Genomic DNA, 24,068 nt, shown 5'->3' with positions numbered 1-24,068 from the left:
TTAACCACTGGACCACCAGGGAAGTCCTTATTTTTTAATTTATATGATTTATAAGCAAAACATCTCTTTTTCAAATTCAGGCTCTATACAATTATATAGAATAAAAAGGGACAGTGCTAACACCCGGACATTTCTATTATTTCCTTCAGGGAAAATCAGTGATGAGTTTGATGTTAAATTTTGAATGCAGTTATGTACACATGTATAGTTATTTATTTATTATTTATTCATTTCTGTTTACATAAATGGGACCATATATCACTTTGCAACTATTTTTGGTAAAAATTTATCTCAGAGATCTATGTCAATATATATAACTTTATTTATTTTTTATTTATTTATTCCTTTGGCTGTGTTGGGTCTTCGTTGTTGCACGCAGGCTTTTCTCTAGTTGCAGCGAGCGGGGGCTACTCTTTGTTGCCGTTCATGGGTTTGTTGTGGAGAACAGGCTCTAGGAATTCCGGCTTCAGTAGCTGTGGCTCACAGACTCTAGAGCACGGGCTCAGTAGTTGTGGCACACGGGCTTAGTTGCTCCACAGCATGTGGGATCTTCCCAGACCAGGGCGTAAACCCGTGTCCCCTGCATTGGCAGGCGGATTCTTAACCACTGTGCCACCAGGGAAGCCCAATATATATAATTTTAGCTCTTCTCATCTGCTGCATAGTGTTCCACTGTATGGCTTTCATGTGTTATTTTTTTAGTCCTTAATGAGTTTTTAATTAGATTTTGCCCCCCAATTTAGTATTATGAAAAGTACTGCTATAAAATGTCCCTGAGCCCTACTTGAACATTTGTTTTAATATCTCTATAATCAGTACCTGAGATTTCAGGGTCAAAAGGTAAACACACTTTTTGGAACTATTAATTGAACATGAAGACTATATTCTAAAGCCAGGGAGAGGTGGTTCAAGATGACAGTGTAGGAAGATACTGAACTCACCTCTCCCAGACATACCAAATCTACAGCTACAGATGGGACAGTTTCTTCTGAAAAAGACCTGACAATTAGCTGAGAAACTCCTTCACATCAGGCAAAGGAGAAAAAGGCCACGTGGATGTGGGTAAGTGAGGCTGAGGCCCAATCTTCCCACAAAGCCCACTCCTGGGGCAGCAGCCCACAGCGAAGGGTTTGTACCCAAATCAGCCACCTCAACTTTTAGGACTTGTGCCTGAGAGGTAAGCCTCCCAAATATCTGGCTTTGAGAACCAACAAAGCTGCTGCATCCCTAAGACCAAAGGGATGTACAGAACTGAGAAACTGCTCAGGCTGAAAGGACTCGCTGGAACTCATCTGCACAGGGCCCAGCACAGAAGCAGTCCTTAAAAGCACCCAGATTTTATGTGAAAGAGATTCATTTGCTGATCTTAAAGCACCGGCTGGAGGGGCAGGGGCCTGTTGGGATACTCTCCGAGATGGGGGCCGGTGGGTGCCTATTTCCGCTCTTGCTCTGCCTTGCTAAAGCTCGTGGGCACTATCTTTCTTTCCCTCCTCTTCCCTGAAGGTGATGATCTTCATGCATTCCCTCTGCTGATCTCCAGAGCACCAGTATCTCTGGAGGGGAGCTTTTATTTGCAGCTGGTACTCTGCCTTTTGCATCTGGTGTCCTGGTTTTTGTAGCTGTCGCCAGGAGACACTCCTTGATTGCTCGGCTCAGGGTAGGGGGTAGGAGGGCTTGCATTCCTGCATCCCATGAGGCTGTAACAACTGGAGAGACAGTTCTTGGCAGACTACCATCCCCAAGGTACGAGCAGACTGAAAACACCCCCAGTCTTTCTGAGAAAGAGGCTCATTTGCTTGTCCAGGAGCTTTGGCCTGAGGAGAGGGCTTTTGTTCTGGCGCACTTCTCAAAGCCTACGGAGTGCTCTCGGGGAATGGAGGCTGGTGGAAGCACTCTTTGCGCTCTCCCTCTGCCTCAATCCAGCTTGACCTTATCTCTCAGAAGGGAGCTTATACCCTTTTCTGGCACCGTGATTTTTGAAGTTGCTGCTGGGGATACCTCTACATTGCCTGGCTCTGGTGACCAGAGGGGATTATGCTTGCAGGTGTAATAGGAATAGATATTAAACAGCTACCACTGTCAGGCACAGCAAGAGAGAGGCAGCAGAACCAAGGGCTGTCTTCCAGGGAAAGAAGCCTATAAGCTTACAATCACAGCTACAGGCTGAGAGGCAGGATTCTGATTAAACACATTACCCATCTAAGGGCTGACTGTAAACTGTACCAGAGACGTAGGAGGGCAGGTGCTGTCTTCATGCTCTCCCTTTGCCACGCTCCAGAGAACGAGCATCTCTCAGGGGAACTCTTACACGCTTGATGCCTCAGCTTTTGCGGCTGCTGCCCAGGGGATACCCCTTCATCCCCTGCCTCTGGTGGCCAGGTGGGATTGCTTTCCTGGGTCCCACAGGGTTACAATGATCTGAGAGTCAGTGCTTGGGAGGCTGCCACCTTCAGGCCACTGCACAGATAGCAGGCGGAAACACCCCCCACCTTTCCATAGAAGAGGCCTATTTGCCTGTCCTGGAGCTTCAGCCTGAGGGGCAGCCTTCACGCTTGGCACACATCTAGAGGCCTGTGGAGCTCCTCTCAGGGAACACGGGCCGGGGAATGCCATCTTTACATTCTCCCTCTGCTTTGCTACAGCTTGCTAGTATATTACCAGAAAGGAGCTTATACACTTTTCTGGAGCCCCGACTTTTGACTGCTACCCAGGGGACACCTTCATATGACCTGGCTCTAGTGGCCACCAGACCTACTCTTGTGTTCCACAGGATGGTATATATTTGCATACTTTAAAAGCTGCTGCCTGAGGGCCTGGCTTCCAATCATCCTGAATCTAAGTGCTGACTGAGATATTCCCCTTTGGTACACTGACAGGTCTTGGCACACACTCAGCTATTGGGAGCTATTAAAAATTGGTGGCTTGGAGAATCACAGAGGTTTGAGAGACAACCAAGAGCTAGGGAAAGGTTGAACAATAAGGTTTATCACATGAGGCTACTCCATCAAGACTGTTGGTTTCTATGCATTAGATGAAACAGCCACATCTTCCAGAGAGTCAAGCAAAATGAGGAAACACGGGAATATGTTACAAACAAAGAAAAAAAGACAAAACCTCAGGAAAAAAAACATTTAAACAAATATAAGTAATCTACCTGATAAAGTGTTCGAAGTAGTGGTCATAAAAGATGCTACTGAATGTGAGAGAAGAATGGATGAACACAGTGAAAACTTTGAGAAACTTGTAGAAAATATAACAAAGTACCAAATAGAAGTCATGGTGTTAAAGAAAGAATACAATAACTGAACTGAAAAATACACTAGAGTGGTTCACTAGCAGACTAGAAGAAGCAGAAGAATCAGTGACCTGGAACACAGGTAGTGGAACTCACACAAACAGAGCAACAAAAAGCAAAAAGGATTTTTAAAAGCGATGACAGCTTAAGGGACGTCTGGGACAACATCAAGTGAAACAACATTTATGTTATAGAGGTCCCAAAAGAAAAGAGAAGGGGGCTGAAAACTTCCCCAACATGGGTAAGGAAACAGACACCCAGATCCAGGAAGCTGAGACAATTCCAAGTAAGATGAACCAAAAGATACCCATCTAAGACAAATTATAATTAAAATGGCAAGGAAGGTAGAAATAAGGAGAGAATCTTAAAAGCAGTAAGAGAAAAACAACTTATGAACAAGAGAATCCTCTTGAGACCATTAGCAGATATTCCAGCAGAAATTTATCAGGCCAGAAGGCTGTGGCATGATGTATTCAAAGTGCTGAAAGAAGAAAATTCCCAACCAAAGTGAATAAAAATCATATAATCATCTCAATAGAGAAAAAACATCTGGCAAAATTCAACATCCACTTATGATAAAAAGTTTCAACGGGACTTCCCTGGTGGCCCAGTGGTTAAGACTCCGTGTTCCTACTGCAGGGGGCATGGGTTCGATCCCTGGTTGGGAAACTAAGATCCCACATGCTGCAGAGTGAATTAAAAAAAAAAAAAAGTCTCAACAAACTGGATACAGAGGCAGTGTATCTCAACATAACATAGGCCATATATGACAGACCCACAGCTGCCATCATGCTCAATGGTGAAAAACCCAAAACATTTCCTTTAAGATCAGGAACAAGACAAGTATGCCTACTCTCACCACTTTTATTCAACATAGTACTGGAAGTCCTAGCCACAGCAATTAGGACAAGTAAATCAAAGACAACCAAACCAGGAAGAAGTAAAACTGTCACTATTGCAGATGACATGGTACTATATGTAGAAAATCCTAATGATTCCACAAAAAAACTATTAGAATAAATTAATTCAGTAAAGCTGTAGGACACATAAGCAATATACAGGGATCTATGGCATTTCTACACACTAATGATCAGAAAGAAATTAGGAAAACACCCTATTTACAATTTCATCAGGTTTACTTGATTGCTGTATCAATAATATTGTACTATACTCTCCCTTTACAATTCTCCAGAAGACGGCATGTAGAGTAAGGAATACCTATGACCTGTATCTCTAATCTCAGCTTATATATGTCAGAATACTAACGTTTATAAACAGTTTAGCACATATACCTGTTTTAATAAGAAAGATCCATTTGAGGCCATACTAAAATTTAAAAGCCAAGGGCAATAAATTCTGATGTACTTTGGGAAATCTAAATGATTACATTATAAATTTCTCTTTGATCATTAATATAGTGATTTTACATAGAGTTCCATATTGTGTCCTACAGTAGATTTACAGCTTGAAGCAGCTCTAGGATTTGACTGTTGGGCCTAATTCCTGATAAGAGTGTTTAATAAAATATGTACATTTGTGGAAGGCAGAGTTCCACACACTGCGGAGAGAAGTAACTTGATCTCTTGAGCTACTTATGAGGTGAAGTAGGAAATCAACTGCAAACTTTCCTTCTAGATCAAAAAAGTGTCTTTGTGGGCAACCCATATATAGCCATTTTACCTTTGTGGAATGGGCTTTATTATCCTTACCATTTGTGATATTTTTGTAATACAAGCTTCTTTAATTATTGCTTTTTAATGTCTGAACAGTACTGGGAACAACTGTCATTCTTGTTGAATCTCTAAAAAAGGCAATAAATACAGCGGTAATTATTTTTTTAATCTCTTATTAAACATATCCATAAATTATCCATGCTTCATGGATGTCAGTTTGTGGATGTCTAGGCAGTTAGACAACTAATGCCCATAACTTACAGGAAGTAATCTACTTACTTCCAACTGCATGGGTTGGCAACATATGATTCACGAGATGTGTCTTATCAACTCCTTTCTTTGCTTAAAATTATACCATTAACTAAGGATCTCAAACCAATTATATATGTTTTTATTTTGGAGTAACAAAAGTAAATGCCAGGAGTAGACACAGAATACTTAGTAAGATATGGTCTAACAAAGCAGAATGAATAAAGAAAAAGCATATAAAATGTAATATATGTATACACTTCAGTTCAACCTGTCCTCTTTGTTTTTCTCTACTAGGCACATCATCTTTGCTCCAAGCAGCCACAACAAATATGCTGGCGAATCATTTCCTGGCATCTTTGATGCTATATTTGATATTGAAAATAAAGCAGATCCTCGTTCAGCCTGGAAAGAAGTAAAGAAACACATTTCAATTGCATCCTTTACAATTCAAGCAGCAGCAGGGACTCTGAAAGAGTTGTTATAGTAAGGTCTCAGCCAACTAGCTGACATTAAAAGTCTGAGGATAAAATCCTTCTTTCTTTCTGATAACACATGAAGCCAGAGCATGCTAAAATCTTGCTTTTCATGTCATGTTTTGACTTTAGACTCCCACCTTGTTCATCTTCAAAGAGATTTTTGGCTCTTTGAAAATTCATAACTTCATCATCAAAGTGCTAATCCAATAAAACAAACCAAAAAACCTCTAGTCATATGGAGAAAGAGATAAAGTAATTGAAAATTCCGTAAAATAAAATATGGCAAGGAACTTGAACTCTTCAGACATTGGTGGCCAGAAAGTAAAACAGTACAAGCACTTCGGAAAACAGTCTGGCACTTTCTTATAAAGTTAAATATATACTTATATTATAGCCTAAAATTCTACTTCTAGGTATTTACTAAGGAAAAGCAAAAACATGATCACCAAAAGACTGTTGCATGTTCATCGCAGCTTAATGTGTAAATAATGCAAATGCCCATCAATAAATGAATGGATAAATTGTGGTATATTCACAATGGAATACTACTCAGCAATGAAAATGAAATAACTGCCAATACATGTAATATTATTGGCAGACATTGTTGAGGGAAAGAAGCCAGACACAAAAGAATGCCTAGTATGAGATTCAATTTATATGAAGAAGCAAAACTAATCTATGGTATTAGGAATTAGATCAGTGATTGCTTGGGTCAAGTAAGGGGCAGGCAGGGAGGAAATCTGCTACAAAGAGGAAAGTTTCTGGGATGATGGGAGTTTTCCGTATCATGATCTGGATGATGGTTACACAGGAATATACAGTTGTCAAACTTCATCTAACAGTAAACTTAAAATGTGTTAACAATGATACCTCATAAATAAATTTGATTAACAAGAAAAAAAATGTCTGGCAAGGAGACTGGAATAGCACACCTTCTCTTGTGAAACCATCATGGAGTATAAATGGTAAGGAAAAGTGAGTAATAGCTATACTTTTGATAACTTCAACTCTACTGAATAATATATATCTGATAGGTGAAAACAGTTGACCCTTGAACAACATGGGGGTTAGGGGTGCTGACCCTCTGTGCAGTTGAAAATCCATGTGTAACTTGACAGTTGGCCTCTCCATATCCTTGCTTCTGCATGCATGGATTCAGCCAACCATGGATCATGTAGTGCTGTAGTACATATTTAGTGGAAAAAAAATCTGTGGATAAATGGACCTATGCAGTTGAAACCTGTGTTGTTCACAGGTCTACTGTAGTTGCCACAAATCTTCATACTCTGACTCCTCTTGAACAGAAGTATATCAGCATGTGCAAACTTTCATGTAGAGCCTAATGATTCAGAATTGTGGGTAATCTGAGATGAAAGCTTCAAAAAGCTTGGTTGTTTAATTACTTTGCCAAAAAGAGTTGAGAATCAAAAAAAATGAGCCCTCATAGGCAGGCACATTAACTACAATAAGAAGCTTTAAAGGGCAATAAAAGATATTACTCATGAAGTATAAATAAATGTATAAAGCATATTAAATTAGACTTCTGTGAAAAGTTTGTTTTAGCAAATCTATGAATTTAATTTTCTACCATACTATATATTACCTTAACATAAGACTTTATTTTAGGATAGAGGAGTAACTGTATTTTAACTTTTGACTTAAAGCATTGTCTTGTAGAGACAATATTGGGTTTTCTACTGTCCCAACTGAGTAAATCACTACATAATTTTGGGCATCAGTTTCTTCAAGAGTAAGGATTGTTAAGGTTCCATCTAACTCTATGATATCATTTCTAAAGGGGACAAAATAAAAAAATTTATAAATCTCTTTTATGTTTTTCCTACCGGCAGCTTTCCAGAAGATATTTATTGCTAAAATAGCATGTATGGTTAGAGATATGGGTTTAGAGAAAAACAGTAACCTTTTCAACTTATTGTTTACTTTAATTGGTAAGTTATTTTGTTTTTATCATCTTTAATCAACAATTGATCATTTGAACAGAACAATGATTATGTGGTATGCACTGTAATAAACTCAGGACATTAGAGAATATGTACTACCACAAGTTCAACACACAGAATGTGTTTGAACTACTTTTTCAGTCTTTTTCCCGTAGGATTATTTTATCTCTAAGATGCTCACGCTTGGTAACCACATAGCAAAAATCTAGAGTAGTCATGAAACATAAAAAAAAGGGAGACTGTGCAAATCACCGTGGAAAATCACCACTTTACAAAGGTAGACAGAAACAGAGGGAAAAGCAAAGAAAGGAGATGCAAAACAACCAGAAGACAAATGATAAGATGGCAGTAGTAAGTTCTTACATATCAGTAATCACTCTAAATAGAAATAAACTCAATTCACTAATCAAAGGCACAGAGTGGCTGGATGGATTAAAAAGACCTAACTATATAATTTCAGCTCCAGAGATACACATAAGCTCAGGGTGAAGATGTGAGTGGATGAGGATATTCCGTGCAACTGGAAACCAAAAGAAAGCAGGTATAGCCAGACAAAACAGACTTAATGCCAAAAATGATAAGAGACAAAAGGTCATTATATAATGATAAAAAGGTCAATATATCCAGAACATACAACAATCATAAATATATACACACCCAACATTGGCACACTGAAATATATTAAGCAAATTCTAATAGATCAAAAGGGAGAGATAGACAATAATGCAATAATAGTAGAGGATTTCAATATCTGACTGCCAGCAATGACCACTGATCATCCAGGCATCAAATCAATAAGAAATGTTGGAATTTGACTATACTGTATAACAAATGACCTTAACAGACATATCCAAAAGTAGCAGAATATACATACTTCTCAAGTACACACAGAACATTATCTAGTATAAATCATGATATGAGAAGAAATGAAAACAACACATCTCAACAAATAAGAATACTGAAATCACACCAACTATCTTTTCCGATAACAATCTATGAAACTAGAAATCAACAATAAGGAAAGCTGGAAAATCTACAAATATGTGGAAAGTAAACAAGACACTCCTAAACAATGAGTCAGAGGGAAAAAAAGGAAATTAAAAAATTATCTCAAAACAAATGAAAATGGAAATACAACCTATCAAATCTTATGGAATAAAGGAAAAGCAGCTCTGAGAGGAAAGTTTATAGCAATAAATTCATATATTGAGAAATATAGAAACATCTCAAAAAAAAAAAAATCCCCCTAGCTTTTACACCTCAGGGAACTAGAAAAAGAAATCAGGAGGATCAAAGTGGAAATACATGAATAGAGACCAGGGAGGAAAAAAACAGAATTAACAAAATTAAAGCTGGCTCTTCAAAAGATAAACAAAATTGACAAACCTTTAACCAGACTAAGAAAAAAAGAGAGAAGACTCAAAATTAGAAATGAAAAAGAAGACACTACAGAGATACAAATACTACAGAAATACAGAAGACATATGAGACTATTATGAACAATTATATGCCAACGAGATAACCTAGAAGAAATGCATAAACTTCTATAAACACAAACTACCAAGACTGAATCAGGACAAACAAATTCTGAACAGACCATTAATGAGCAAAGAGATTGAATCAGTAATCAAAAACCGCACAACACAGAAAACCTCAGGACCAGATGGCTTCATTGGCAAATTCTACCAAACATTCAAAAGAGAATTAACAACAGTCCTTCTCGAACTCTTACAAAAACCTGAGGAGGAAATACTTCCAAAGTCATTTTATGAGGCCAGCATTACCCTGATTCTGAAGCCAGATAAGGATACTTTAAGAAAACAATAGACTAATATCTCTGATGAATGTAGCTGCAAATTTTTCAACAAAATCTTAGCAAACTGAATTTAAGAACACACAAAAAGGGTTATACATCATGACCAAATGGGATTTATCCCTTTGATGCAAAGATGGTTCAACATGTAAATCAATAAATGTAATATATCATCACATTAATGAAAGATAAAAATTACATAATCATCTCAGTTGATGCAAAAAAGCATTTGATAAAATACAACATCCTTTCATGATTAAAAAACGCTAGGCAGACTGGGTATAGAGGAACATACCACAACATAATAAAGGCCATATGTAACAAACCTACAGTTAACGTGATACTCAATGGATAAAAATTGAAAGCTATTCCTCTAAGATCAGGAACAAGACAAGGATGCCCACTTTTACCATTCTTATTAAATACAGTACTGAAGTACTAAATTGCTCAATATAGAGCACCTGAGCAAGACAAATAAAAGGCATCCAAATACAGAATGAAGAACTAAGTGTTGATATTTGTAGATGCTACAATTTCATATATAGAAGATCCCAAAGACTCAACCAAAAAAAAAAAAAAAACTGTTTGAACCAATTAATGATTTCAGTAAAATTGAAGGAGACAAAAATCAATATACAGAAATCAATTACATTTCTATACACTAAGAATGAAACATCTGAAAAGGAAATAAAACTATCCCAATCACAATAGCATCAAAAACAATAAAATACTTAGGAATAAGTTTAACCAAGGAAGTGAAAGATTATTGCTGAAAGAAACTGAAAACAAAAGTAATAAATGGAAAGATAGCCTGTGTTTATGGATCGGAATAAGTAATATTGTCAAAATGTCCATACTATCCAAAGCCATCTATAGATTCAACACAATTCCCATCAAAATACCAATGGCATTCTTCAGAGTAGAAAACAATCCTCAAATCTGTATGGACCCACAAAAGACCCCAAATAGCAAAAGCAATTCTGAGGAAAAAGAACCAAGCTCGTGGTATCATACTTCCTGATTTCAAACTATATTACAAAGCTATAGTACTAAAAGTGTATTACAATAAACAATATAACCATACACCTAAAGGAGGTAGAAAAAGAAAAACAAAACCCCAAAGTTAGTAGAAGGAAATAAATCATAAATATCAGAACAGAAATAAGTAAAATAGAAACCAAAAATAGAAAAGATCAATGAAGTTAAGAGCTGGTTTTTAGAAGAGATAAGCAAAACTGATAAACCTTTAGCCTGACTCATCAAGAAAGAAAAGAGAGGGCCAAATCAATAAAATCAGACATGAAAGTTATAAGAGACACCAAGGAAATACAAAGGATCATAAGAGACTACAATGAACAGCTATACACCCATAAAATGGACAATCTAGAAGAAAATTCAAGATTCCTAGAAATGTATGATCTCCCATGATTGAACCAGGAAGAAACAGAAAATATGAACAGACCAATTACCAGCAATGAAAGCAGAACAGTAATAAAAACTATCAGAAAACAAAAGTCAAAACCAGAAGGCTTCACAGGTGAATGCTACCAACATTTAGAGAAGAGTTAACACCTATTCTTCTCAAACTATACTAAAAACTACAGAGGAACATTTGTGAACTCATTCTACAAGGCCAGCATCATCCTGATAACAAAAACAGACACCACAATAAAAGAAAATTACAGGCCAATATCACTGATAAACACAGATGCAAAAATCCTCAATAAAATATAATCAAACCAAATCCAACAATACATTAAAAGGATCATGTACCATGATCAAGTGGGATTTATCCCAGGGATGCATGGATTTTTCAATATCTGCAAATCAATCTATGTAATATACATTAACAAACTGAAGGGTAAAAACCATATCAACAGATGCAGAAAAAGCTTTACAAAATTAAGCATCCATTTAATATAAAAACTCTCCAGAAATGGACATAAAGGGAACAAACCTCAACATAATAAAGGCCATATATGACAAGCCCACAGGTAACATCATATTTAATGATGAAAATCTGAAAGCATTTCCTCTAAGATCAGAAATAAGACAAGGATGCCCACTCTCACCACTTTTATTCAACAGAGTTTTGGAAGTCCTCCCCACAGTAGCCAGAGAAGGAAAAGAAATAAAAGGAATCCAAATTGGAAAAGAAGTAGTAAAACTGTCACTGTTTGCAGATGACCTGATACTCTACATAGAAAATCCTAAAGATGCTACCAGAAAACTACTAGAGCTCATCAATGAATTCAGTAAAATTGAAGGATATAAAATTAATATACAGAAATCTATTGCATTTCTATACACTAACAACAAAAGGTCAGAAAAAGAATTTAAGAAAACAATCCCATTTACTATCATATCAAAAAGAAAATACCTAGAGGTCTACTTAAGGAGGCAAAACACCTATACTTTGAAAACTGTAAGACACTGATGAAAAAAATTGAAGATGACACAAACAAATGGAAAGATATACCATGTTCATGGATTGGAAGAATCCATATTGTTAAAATGACCATAATACTGAAGGCAATTGACAGACTCAATGTAATCCCCATCAAAGTACCATGGGCATTTTTCACAGAACTAGAAAAGAAAATTTTAAAGTTTCTATGGACACACAAAAGATCTTGAATAGCCAAAATAATCTGGAGAAAGAACAGAGCTGGAGGAATCACACTCCCTGGCTTCAAACTATACTACAGAGCTACAGTAATCAAAATAATATGGTACTGGCATAAAAACAGATACATCGATCAATGGAACAGGATGGAAAGCCTAGAAATAAACCCATGTACTTATGGTCAATTAATCTATGACAAAGGAAGCAAGAATATACAATGGAGAAAAGACAGTCTCTTCAATAAGTGGTGCTGGGAAAACTGGACAGCTACATGTAAAAGAATAAAATTAGAACACTAACATCACATACAAAGATAAACTCAAAATGGATTAAAGGCCTACATATAAGACAGAAAATCATAAAACTCCTAGAGGAAAACATAGGCAGAACCCTCTCTGACATAAATCATAGCAGTATTATTTTGGATCTGTCTCCTAAAGCAAAGGAAATAAAAGCAAAAGTAAACAGATGGGACCTAATTAAACTTAAAAGCTTTTGCACAGTAAAGGAAGCCATCAAGAAAATAAAAAGCAACCTAGTGAATGAGAGAAAATATTTGCAAATGATATGATCCAAAATATATAAACAACTCATAAAACTCAACATCAAAAAAACAAACAACCTGATTAAAAACTGGGCAGAAGACCTGAATAGACATTTTTCCAAAGCAGATATACAGATGGTCAACAGGCACATGAAAAGATGCTCAACATCATTAATCATCAGAGAAATGCAAATTAAAACCACAGTAAGATATCACCTCAGACCTATCAGAATTGCTATCATCAAAAAGAATACAAATAACAAACGTTCATGAAGATGTGGAGAAAAGGGAACCCTGTACACTGTTGAGGGAATGTAAATTCGTACAACCATTTTGGAGAAAGTATGGGGGAGTTCCTTAAAAAGCAAAAACAGAACCATCATATGATCCAGCAATACCACTCTTGGGCATATATCCAGAGAAAACCATAATTTGAAAATATACACGCACCTAAATATTCATAGCATTATTTACCATTGCCAAGATATGGAAGCAACCTAAGTGTCCATCAGCAGATGTATGGATGAAGATGATGTGGTACACACACACACAGACACACACACAGACACACATATACACAATGGAATACTACTCAGCCATAAAAAAGAAAATTTTGCCATCTGCAATAACATGGATGGTCTTGGAGGGTATTATGCTAAGTGAAATAAGTCAGAGAAAGACAAATACTGTATAATATCACATATATGTGGAAACTAAAAATACAACAAATTAATGAATAAAAAAAAAGAAACAGACCCACAGATACAGAAAATAAACTAGTGTTTACCAGTGCAGAGAGGGAAGGGGGGGCAATACAGGGGTAGGTGATTTAAAAAAAGGGTTTTTATGGGATTATATGAAATCATGTGTGAAACTTTTGAAAACTGTAAAGTTCTATAGAATTTAAAGAATGTTCCTTTCAATTAAAAAACAAATAAATAACAATAAAATGAACTAGTGAACATAACTAAAAAGAAACAGTCACACAGGTATACAGAACAAACTAGTAGTTACCAGTGAGGAGGGGGAAGGGGCAAAATAGGTGTAGGAGATTAAGAACTAAAAACTACTCTGTATAAAATATATAACCTACAATGATATATTGTACAACACAGGGACTATAGCCAATATTTTATAATTATAAATGGAATATAACCTTTAAAAATTGTGAATCAGTATGTCGTACTCCTGAAACATATAATATTGTACATGAACTATACTTCAATTTTTTTAAAAAGTATTATACTGGCACAAAAATAGACACATAGACCAGTGGAGCACATTAGAGGGCCTAGAATTAAACCTCTGCTTATATGGTCAAGTGATATTGGATAAGGGAGTCAAGTGCACCCAGTGGGGAAAGGAATAGTCTCTTTAACAAATTGTGTTGGGAAAACTGGATAAACACATGCAGAGCAATGAGAATGGACCGTTATCTTACACCACTCAAAAAAATTAACTTGAAATATATTAAAAGTTTAAACATAAGACCCGATACTTTAAAATTCTTAGAAGAAAACATAGGGAAGAAACTCAACACTGGTGGTAGTAATGATTTCTTTGGATATAAAAACACAAGCAAAAATCAACAAATGGGACTACATCAAATTTAAAAGCTTTTGCACAGCAAAAGAAACAACAAATGAAAAGGCAACCTACAGAATGGGAGAAACTTTTTGCAAATCACATATATAGTAAGGGGTTAATATCCAAAATATATAGAGAAGTCAGAAACAAAAACGCAAATAATTTGATTAAAAAATGGGCAGAAGACATAAGACATTTTTCCAAAGACATACAGATGGCCAACACGTACATGAAAAGACGCTCAATATCACTAATCATCAGGGAAATGCAACTTAAAACCACAGTGTGCTATAATCTCATACCTGTTAAAATGGTTATCATCAGAAAGAAAAGAGATAAGAAGTGCCGGTGAGAATGTGGAGAAAAGGGAACCCTTGGTACACTATCAGTAGGAACATAAACTGGCACAGCCACTATCGAAAATGGTGTGGAGGTTCCTCAAAAAATTAAAGATAGAACTACCACATGATCCAGCAATTCCACTTCTGGGTTATTTACCAGAAGAAAATGAAACCACTAACTCAAAAAAAATGTGAACCCCAATATTCATGGCCGCATTATAATAGCCAAGATGTGGAAAAAAACTTAGTGTCTGTCAATGGTTGAATAAAGAGAATATGGTACATATATAGTGGAATATTACTCAGCCACGAAGAAAGGAGGGTATCCTGCCATCTGTGAAAACATGGATGGCCTCAGCACATTTTGCTAAGTGAGATTAAGTCAGACAGAAAACAAGTACTGTATGATATTGCTTATATTTGGAATTTTAAAAATTCAAACTTGCAGAAACAGAATAAGATGGTGGTTAGCAAGGGCTAAGGGGTGGGGGACAAGATTAATGTTGTTTAGGGTACAAATTTACAATAAGTAGTAAAAAAGCTCTAGCGATATAATGCACAGTACAGGGAGTACAGACAATAGTATCGTGTTACAATCATCAAGCTTGTTAAGAGAACTTATTCCAACTACCAAAAGAAGGATAACTATGTAAGGTGATAGAGGTGCTAATTATCACCACAATGGCAATCACATTACAATATATAAATGTATCTAATTAACGTTTTCCACTTTAAATTTACAGATTACATATCAGATATATTAAAACCAAAACCAAAACAAAAAAAACACTCTAGAAGAGATTGAGTCCTGTACACCCAGAACAGCACCTCAAGTCTCATTAAGCATCAAACTTACACATAGAGAACATACAATAAACTCCCATTTATCCATCTCCCAGCTCAAAGAATCATCCCCCCAAAAAGAAAAAAAATAAAATAAACCTTTTTTCCCCTAAGCATACCCTATTCCTTGGTCCATATCCTGAGTAAGAGATTATTTCTCATAAGGATACTTGTGAAATAGCAAAGAAATATTTTGCTAGAGACAAATGTTTTGCCTGTTTTATTACTGACATTTTGTTTTGGCTGTGCAGCGCAGCTTGGGGGATCTTAGTTCCCTCGACCAGGACCAAAGGTTGAACCCAGGCCATGGCAGTGAAACCACTGAGTCCTAACCACTGGACCGTGAGAGAATTCCCTGTTGCTGACTTTTAAAATCAAATTTAAATAAGCCATAAATGTCTATTATAATGCAATAGTTTGATGATTTAAAAAATCTAAACATGTTGCTTATATTGAGTAATATAAAAGTAAACTAATAAAAAGCATGTGAAATGGAATATAGGCATATACGTTAAATTCTAAAAAATTATTCTAGAGAAAATTGGAAAGAATGCCAGTATTTGTGACAAAGATACTTACTGCAACATTTTATCATAGTAAAAAAGTAAACTAAATATTCATCAATGGGAAACTGCTTAACTTATAGTATAATAGTCATAAAGCTGATAAACTGATAAACATTTTTCATTTTTTGGTAAGTTGTCCATGAGTTATTGTTGAGTTGGAAAAAAAATATGTTGATAAAACTGAATGTACAGATATCACGCAAGTATCAGCAGTACTTATTACACTGGGGTGGTGGACTTTTAATCTTTGTACTTTTCTGTATTGCTTTAATTTCTTACATTGGAATATATTCCTCTTATAATAAAAACTACAGTAAGGCTGTTTTAACTTTGAAGAGAAAAAAGTACACAAAGTTCTGGGATGCAATAAAGTTCAAAAATACAAACCTCTTTTTGTATCTTTGTAATTTACTAGTTCTTCTCTTCTAAGGATACAAACAACACTCATTTACAGATGCATACATGGGCTATTTTAATATTTTTCATATTAGCTCAGAATTTCAAAACTATCAATTGACCTTCCAACTTTCAAGTTTAGATATGGAGATGAGATACAAGAAAATAATTCTCCTCCAATCCTGACTTTTGAAGTACAGAAATGAGTTTGGTAAAACAGTAACGTGAGAAATAATTACCACACTGTAACGGATTTTAGTCTTTGTATTGTCATTGCTTTTTAACTTTAGTGAGTCATTTGCTCTGTTTCCTCTCTTTTTAGTAAGTCTGTATTCATCCACTTCTTTCAATCCCAAGTGTGATTATTCTAAATTCACGCCAACAATATCTTTCACTTAAATGATGTAAAAACTTCCTTTCAAATCACCCAACTTCCTTTCCCCTGTTGGATCACAATCATAGTAACTTCAGCCAGAATGATCTTCCTAAATGGGATCATGCTACACTCTATTTACAGATTTTCAATAGGGACTTCCACACTCCCAGCAATGATATAGTAGGTACTGGCAGGCAATCACTCCAGTTCCAGATACTAAAAAAAAATGTATTAAATGCACAATATTTTTAGAGATATCAAAAAACTGTAGAAGCAATGAAAACTAAATGTACTAAAAGTCTCCAAATACTGCTGAGAGCAACAACTGTTTACTTCCTTGGGGACATTTGCCAATTCTAGGCATGGGCTAAAGGTCAGATTCGTCCTAGACTAAGGCACTTTAACGGGAATTATCAGCAGAGTTTCTGATGGCTGTATGAACTACCACGATGTACTGGAATCTAGAGGAACCTAAAACCAAGGCTGAGATGTTTGCTTAGGGGCGAGGGCAAGATAGAAAGCTTTGGGGCTAAGCAGACTAACAAGAGTTTTCTTAAGAGGCCATTGTCATCTCTCAACTCTAGTTCTTTTCACATCCTTGTCTTTCTCCATCCCCCCTCCTATTTGGTTAACTCCTACCCATTTTTTTTCAGGACTCTAGTGTCTACCCCTCCAAAATTCCATGTATAAAATCTACCAAACATGCTCTCACAGCAACTCTTTACAGGTTGATCTTTAGCATAGTTTTTATTTGATGACCTTTTGCTTTCCTTGCTGGAATCTTCTTTGGAAGCAGAGGCCACAGTGTATTTGGTAATTATCCCCAGCACATACGAAGTAGCTAAAAATGTTTTCTTGAATGAAATGAAATAATTAAGCAAAGGGATGGCTATAATAATTGAAGATGCTCACAAACTTTTATATCTTACCAAAAACATTAATAAAATATGTAAATTTCACACCTACCAACTCAGAACAATTCCTTTGGGAGAAAAAAATATTAAGAAACCTAACCTCAACTAGCATCAAGATTACCTGGCAAAGCATAATAATATATAAAAAGATCACCCATGCAGGCTACATATCTCTCTTTGGAAGAAGTGTCCTATAATTTATAACATAATAATTTTACATGTGGTTCTTGATTCATTAAAACACTCTAGAGCTCAGGTTTAAGTGTCTTTCCTTGTACTTTGATGGGGACATCTTCCCTAACTTTTCACAAATGAAAACTTCAATCATGTAAAACTAGGTTAAGAGTGAATTTGTTTGCCTAATGCACTAATACTTAATTTTAATGCATTGCTTCTTTCACCCCATTACAGTGACATGTTATTTGCCTATGTACATTGTCTTCCAATCATCAACATCTAAGAACACAGATGTAGAAAACTGTTCCAGATTCCAAATGATAGTAAGTCCAAGGTTATTTATATGCACAAGCCTTTAGAACAAACTGCCTGCCTTCATTGCCATGGGCCTTTTGCAGTCCCGCAGAAGCCATCCCTAATTCTTGTCAATAGCCCATCAGCCCTATAGAGGTCCTTATCAAGAAAGTCAATGGCTCAATTAACTACTGCAAAAGTTAAAAGCACATTACCTTTTCACAATAATTCACTCACTTGATACTAAGGAAGAAAAGACTAAACACTAATAAAGAAATAGCAGTTCCAATTTTAGGTTTTGCATGGTGACTCAGATGTCTTCAGTGTCATGGTGGAGAGTTTAAACAGGACTTTGAAGTTGAAGGCCCTCATTTTAAAATCCTTTTGCCATCTGCTATCTATTGTGACCTGAGGCAAGTTATGTAGCTTCCTTTGCCTCTGTTTCTCTATCCATAAAATATGGATAATATATAATCATGGGGGTATTCTGAAGATAAAATGAAAAGCTATCAAAAGCACTTAGCAAAGTGCTTAGCACGCTTGAATTGCCAAGCTATTGAATAAAAAATTAGTTATCGTTATGTCTACAGTTCTGAATTACTTGTAACTACTACTTCCTAAATTCCTAAGCCTAGATCAAACGGAATTTATGAAGTATTTTAATCTGATCAAGTGAATTATAAAGCCCTATTACTATACATCTACTTAAATGGGACAAGAATTTCACTTAAGTATCTTTCAATTCTGATTTTCATCATCCTGACATTGGCTTTCTGCTTCCTTAAACTGGTTCCCCTCCTTTGTGTCCAACTCAGCCTTTTAATGATAATTTAAGTAGCATTATGGGCAAGGGAAGCGGGGGCTGGAAGGAATCATTAAGGTAACGAAAACAGTCCAACTTGGTTTCAGGCCACTCTGGGATCAGTCTGTTATCAGAATCCAGCTTTCATAATTAGGAAGCCTTTTAAAGTTTACAAACAATTGTAATTATAAGGAAGCCATCAATTCTAATAAGCCTAATGCATCATTTAAAATTTGTGGATTTTATGTCTAACAAATAATCTTTACATTTTCCTCCACCATAAGAATATATTATGCCTAACACTAAAATTGTTTAATGATCATACTGACAGAATCAAGGGTCTGTGGTGAATTTATGTTGTTTTTCATCCACCCAGCCTTCCTTCCGCATTCTTCTGGTAAAGAACTTTTCTTTCATCTAGGGGACCCATTACAGGTGGTTTAGGTGGCACACTCTGCATATTCCGGATGTAAGCCTCAACACTCCTTTTTCAGGCTTACTTATCTCAATGCCTGTGTACTCCTGCATGATACAAAGGACAGGAATTGTCACTGCTTTTGGATTAAAGCAAAACTCTCAAAAGTTCAGAACAGTATCAACTTTGTATTCTCAAAGTTAGCTAAATGGTATATTTACATTACCGCCTATTTACTTATGACTTCCAAATTCTGAGGGTCAGACACGGCCTCACTGTAAGCGTCAGAACTTACCAATAGCTTGGACTACTTTACCTGGGCATTATAGATTCCTTGGACTCAAGAGTCCTCTGTAAAAAATCACGTCTTCCAAAATTCCCTATCTTGTTTAGGTGCTCCTTCTGTTTCAAAATCTACGAGTCATCCTTGAGATTTCACCCTCTAATCCCTAATTCCTTTGAGTTCAAGATAAATCTCTTAATTTATCCTCTTCTCTTCCTACTGCTTCTGGTGTATTTCATGCCCTCATCCTAAAGGGTCTTCCTCTTTAAAACACTTCTAACTGCACCTTTCATTATAATGATTATTTTATTTTTATTTATTTTTGGCTGTGCCGTGTGGCCTGGGGATCCTACTTCCCTGATCAGTGATCAAAATTGGGCCCTGTGCAGTGGAAGTGTGCAATCCTAACCACTGGACTGCCAGGTAATTCCCTACAATGATCTTTCTAAAATAAAATACAAGCCTTATTACAAATATATGAAAAAAAACTCAAAGAAAGAAGTGAGGGGGAAAAGGTGCTCAGCTAACTCTGAGACTGTAGGAGTCTAGAAATGTTAAGACTACAGGTAAAAAACTACCTAAGCACTACTCCAGTTGATAAATCTGTTTCCTATAGATTAGGTTAAAAATTCTGATACTGCTGTATATGTATACTGAAACTGAACAAGTAAATGGATAGTGGATGACAGAAGCCAGGTTTTTACTGTAGGAGTGGGAAGTTACACATAAGCTAGGGGAGGAGGCTGCAGTGATCTGTGTGGTAACGGACTAGCGTTGGAGATCTAAGTGTGAACTCAGGTTCACCTTACTATAGATAAAAACAGTTACTTACAGAAATATTTATAGATATGTGTATAGATAGGTTAGTATACACACATATTTCCTTGCTATCAGCTTGAGTGTACCTAGACACAAAGATAAGTCAGCAATGAGTACACCTAATATCCAGATATTGGTTTCTAATACCATTTTCCAATAAAAAGAACCTAGAATCTTTGGAGAAATGACTGCCTGGAGCATGCTGGAGTGCGAGAAGGTAAGAAAGTGCTAAGGAACAACACCAAAACAAAACCAAAAGTAAACCCACAATGATAGGCCAAGGATATGACAAAGGGACACACAGCCAACTGAAAGGCTACAATAACCAAAGCTGGGACAATCTGAGAAACAAAGTAGCACTGGATTATAATTCAAAGTATAAAAGCGAGTCTACACTGGTATAAATACATAAATAAATAAATCAGGAGAAGAAACAAATCTTCCACACAACACAAAAATTCTAAATAATTTACATAGATACCCCACCCTTCAGAGGTGGAACATAGCTCCCCCACCCCTTTTTAAGTGTGGGCTGCACACAGAAGGAACTAAACGATAGAAGACAGGACAAAGAGTAACTTTACAGTTAAAAAATTGACAAACACTACCTTAGCCAGGAGATCAAAATGGTAAGCCATGTTGACAGTACGTACCCTTGACACCACTAATGAGAATGGCACTTTACCCCTGTGGTTTTCTTTCTCAAAACACATAAATTTAATCCTAAGAAAAACACCAGACAAATCCCAATTGGGAGACATTCTACAAAATACCTGACCAGTATTTCTCAAAATTGTTAAGGGTTTTGAAGAGAGTCTGAGAAACTGTCAAAATCAAGAAGAGACCAAGGATAGACACATGATGACTAAATGAAATGGGGTGTCCTGGATGGGATCCTGGAACAGAAAAAAGACATTAGGTAAAAAACTAAGGAAATCTGCATAAAGTATGGACTTTGTTAATAATAATGTATCAATATGAGTTCATTAGTTGTAACAAATGTATCATACTAATGCAATATATTAAAAATAGGGGAAAATGGGGGTGGAATATATGGGAACTCTGTACTATCTTCACAACTTTTCTTTAAATCCAAAACTGTTCTGAAACAAAAAGTTAATTTAAAAGAAATTAAGTTGATAAAAAGAAAAAAAGAATGCAAGCCTAATTAGATTTCCACGCTGCTAGTGTTTCCGAAACTTATCGTACAACAGAATAAAATGGAAATTCTTCTGTAAACTTTTGGATATCACTCCAGAGTTTCTGATTTAGTAGGTCTGACAGGTTGGGGACCAAGAATTTGCATTTTTAACAGATTTCAAGATGCTGACACCTCTGGTCTAGAAGTGGTATTTTGATAACCAATGGCCTGGTCTACAAGATGAAAGCCAACAATTTAAATGATCCTTTGCTATTTATCCCCATGTTTACAATCTTATCTGTCCTTCCTCTGCATATCTTATGCTCCAGACATAAGATTGCTTTAACCAGCTCTCATATTAATGGGGAAAACAAAGGTAAGTTTGCTGCTGTTTCATTACACATTTTATCCAACACACAAATACCAATTCCTATCTACAAGCTATATACAAAATACATCACTATCAAAATGGCAATGGAAATTTTTTGAACTGAGGATTCTGACATTTCTTTGGAAGCTGTTTAGAGAAACTAGAGACCGTAAGGGTTGTCAAAACATAAATGATACGTTTTTAATCCAGCTATTATTATAACCAAAACCGTACAGACAGAAGGACTACATACTTTATTTTATAAATTTATTTTCTAACAAAACATGTGAAAGTAAATTCGTTCCTGGTAACTAAACAGTGTTACTAGTTTTCCATGCTATGTGCCAATGTTTTACGGAACCCACTAATTCAACTGACAGACATAAGCAGCATAAAATAGTAGTTAAGAGCACAGAACAGAAAGCCAGGTGCCTGAGTTTGAAATCTCTCCTCCACAACTCACTAGTTTTGCCACTGGGCAAGTTACTTGTGCCATAAATCAGTTTCCTTGACTGTAACAAGAGAACCTACCTCATGAGGTTTAAGGTCAATGAGGATTAAGATCATATTCATAAAACTCCTTAGAACAGTGACAGGCCCATAACAAGTGCTACGTCTTTATATTTACATGTGCCAACCAACATGCCAAATACTGTACTAGAAAATGGGGACATAATTGTTGGCCCAAACACAGTCAAGGTTGTATGTGGTCTATAAGAGTATACGAACATTAACAAATTAATCATATAAATAATTAATAAATATGGAACTATAAACTGAAATGAGCAATATGAAGAAAAGAATCATAGTGTTTTCAAAAACATTAATATACTCAGCTAGTCTCATTTTTGGAGGAGGGGAAAGTACTACAGGTTCAGGGAGACTACCCTCTCCCAGGCTTAATCAGTAATCTTACTTCTATTAGCAGTCTTAAAAAAGATAATTTAAGGACTGAATTACTTGAACACTGTATCTGCTTAGTCAAAAAGGATTAACAAATAAAATTATTTTGACACAATCTTTAAGCAACATAAAAATGTTTAAGGCTGCAAGTTTTATTTCACTTCAGTAGACATTAAACGTGGCCTGCTAAATTGGAAAACTAAGAAAAGGCATTATTTAGCATTTAATAAAAACATGCTCTTTAGAAAAACTGTTTTTCAAGGAATTCTTCACAACTAAGAATTATATAAAAACTTAAAATCAAACAACTTTGCAAAAAAAAAAAAACCACAAGAAAACCTTTGCAAGTCCAGTATTTTAGAGATAATGCCAAATGTTTAAAGCAGCAGGTTTCTATCTACACTTAAATAAAATAAGCAAGTCATGCAACAACTCCAGATGAGTTTAAGTTGTACTTGGGAAGTAAAGAAGCAATCAGGTAAAAAAACAACTTCCCACCTACCCAACAAACAAAAGAAATGAAAGGAAACACCTATTAACAAAATTTAAAAACAAGCTGGACTTAGCTTGCATTCCATAATTGAGGCTATGGAATTATAACATAGGCAAAAATAAGTATCAAATATGAATGCCACGTCAAAATAATCTGCAATGAAACAAACCAAAAACCTTTAACATTCTGATAACTTAAAAGTACCCGGCCATTAAAAAAAAAAGGTTACAGACCTCATAAGTAAGCTTCTAAGCTTCCCTCCCCTCCCCCCCGGCCCCCCGACCCCTTGCAGTGGAAGCACAGAACCCTAACCATTGGACCACCAGGCAATTCCCACTTTTAAGTGAATTTATTTAATATGGGTATATGTATGACATGCATTTTCGGGTTGGGCAATGGCTGATTTTTTTTTTTTTTTTAAAGCAAGGGGTGGTAAAGCAATAACCAAAAGTCACCTTAAAATATTTCCAAGAACTCTTTAAGGTTCTCTTCACCCTTAGATGGTTGAACTGTCTAAAGAAAACCAAACACAACAAGTTTTACTTAATAAGAATTAAAATCTCTGGCATAAAATATAAATTTTAATAAAATAGATCATTACAGTACTTTGCCAGTATATGGTTACAGCAAGAAGTTACAACACTGACTTACAGATGTCTATGAAAGGTTGATTTCAACTTATACTTTTAATGGCTCATAATTACTGGC

At 35.9% G+C, this 24,068-nt stretch overlaps 2 protein-coding genes across 2 annotated transcripts in view; one reads left to right on the top strand and one right to left on the bottom strand.

The window, feature by feature from the left end:
- NAALAD2 (N-acetylated alpha-linked acidic dipeptidase 2) overlaps window positions 1-9,557 on the top strand; it is a gene marked incomplete at its 5' end in the record, with an annotated part of 52,734 nt that extends 43,177 nt beyond the window's left edge. Inside the window, one exon of the mRNA XM_082628348.1 lies at window positions 5,515-9,557. Coding sequence (XP_082484474.1) covers window positions 5,515-5,704 — 190 coding nt within the window. The 3' untranslated portion in view covers window positions 5,705-9,557. The remainder of the gene's footprint in view (window positions 1-5,514) is intronic.
- Window positions 5,578-24,068, bottom strand: part of CHORDC1 (cysteine and histidine rich domain containing 1) — a 42,733-nt gene continuing 24,242 nt past the window's right edge. The window contains 2 exon segments of the mRNA XM_082628350.1: window positions 5,578-5,622; window positions 23,816-23,869. Of these exon segments, the coding sequence (XP_082484476.1) occupies window positions 23,857-23,869 (13 nt within the window). The 3' untranslated portion in view covers window positions 5,578-5,622; window positions 23,816-23,856.

This window comes from Mesoplodon mirus, assembly GCF_964341445.2.
Source record: "Mesoplodon mirus genome assembly, chromosome: 7".
Taxonomy (NCBI): domain Eukaryota; kingdom Metazoa; phylum Chordata; class Mammalia; order Artiodactyla; family Ziphiidae; genus Mesoplodon; species Mesoplodon mirus.
This window is presented reverse-complemented; position numbering and strand designations above follow the sequence as displayed.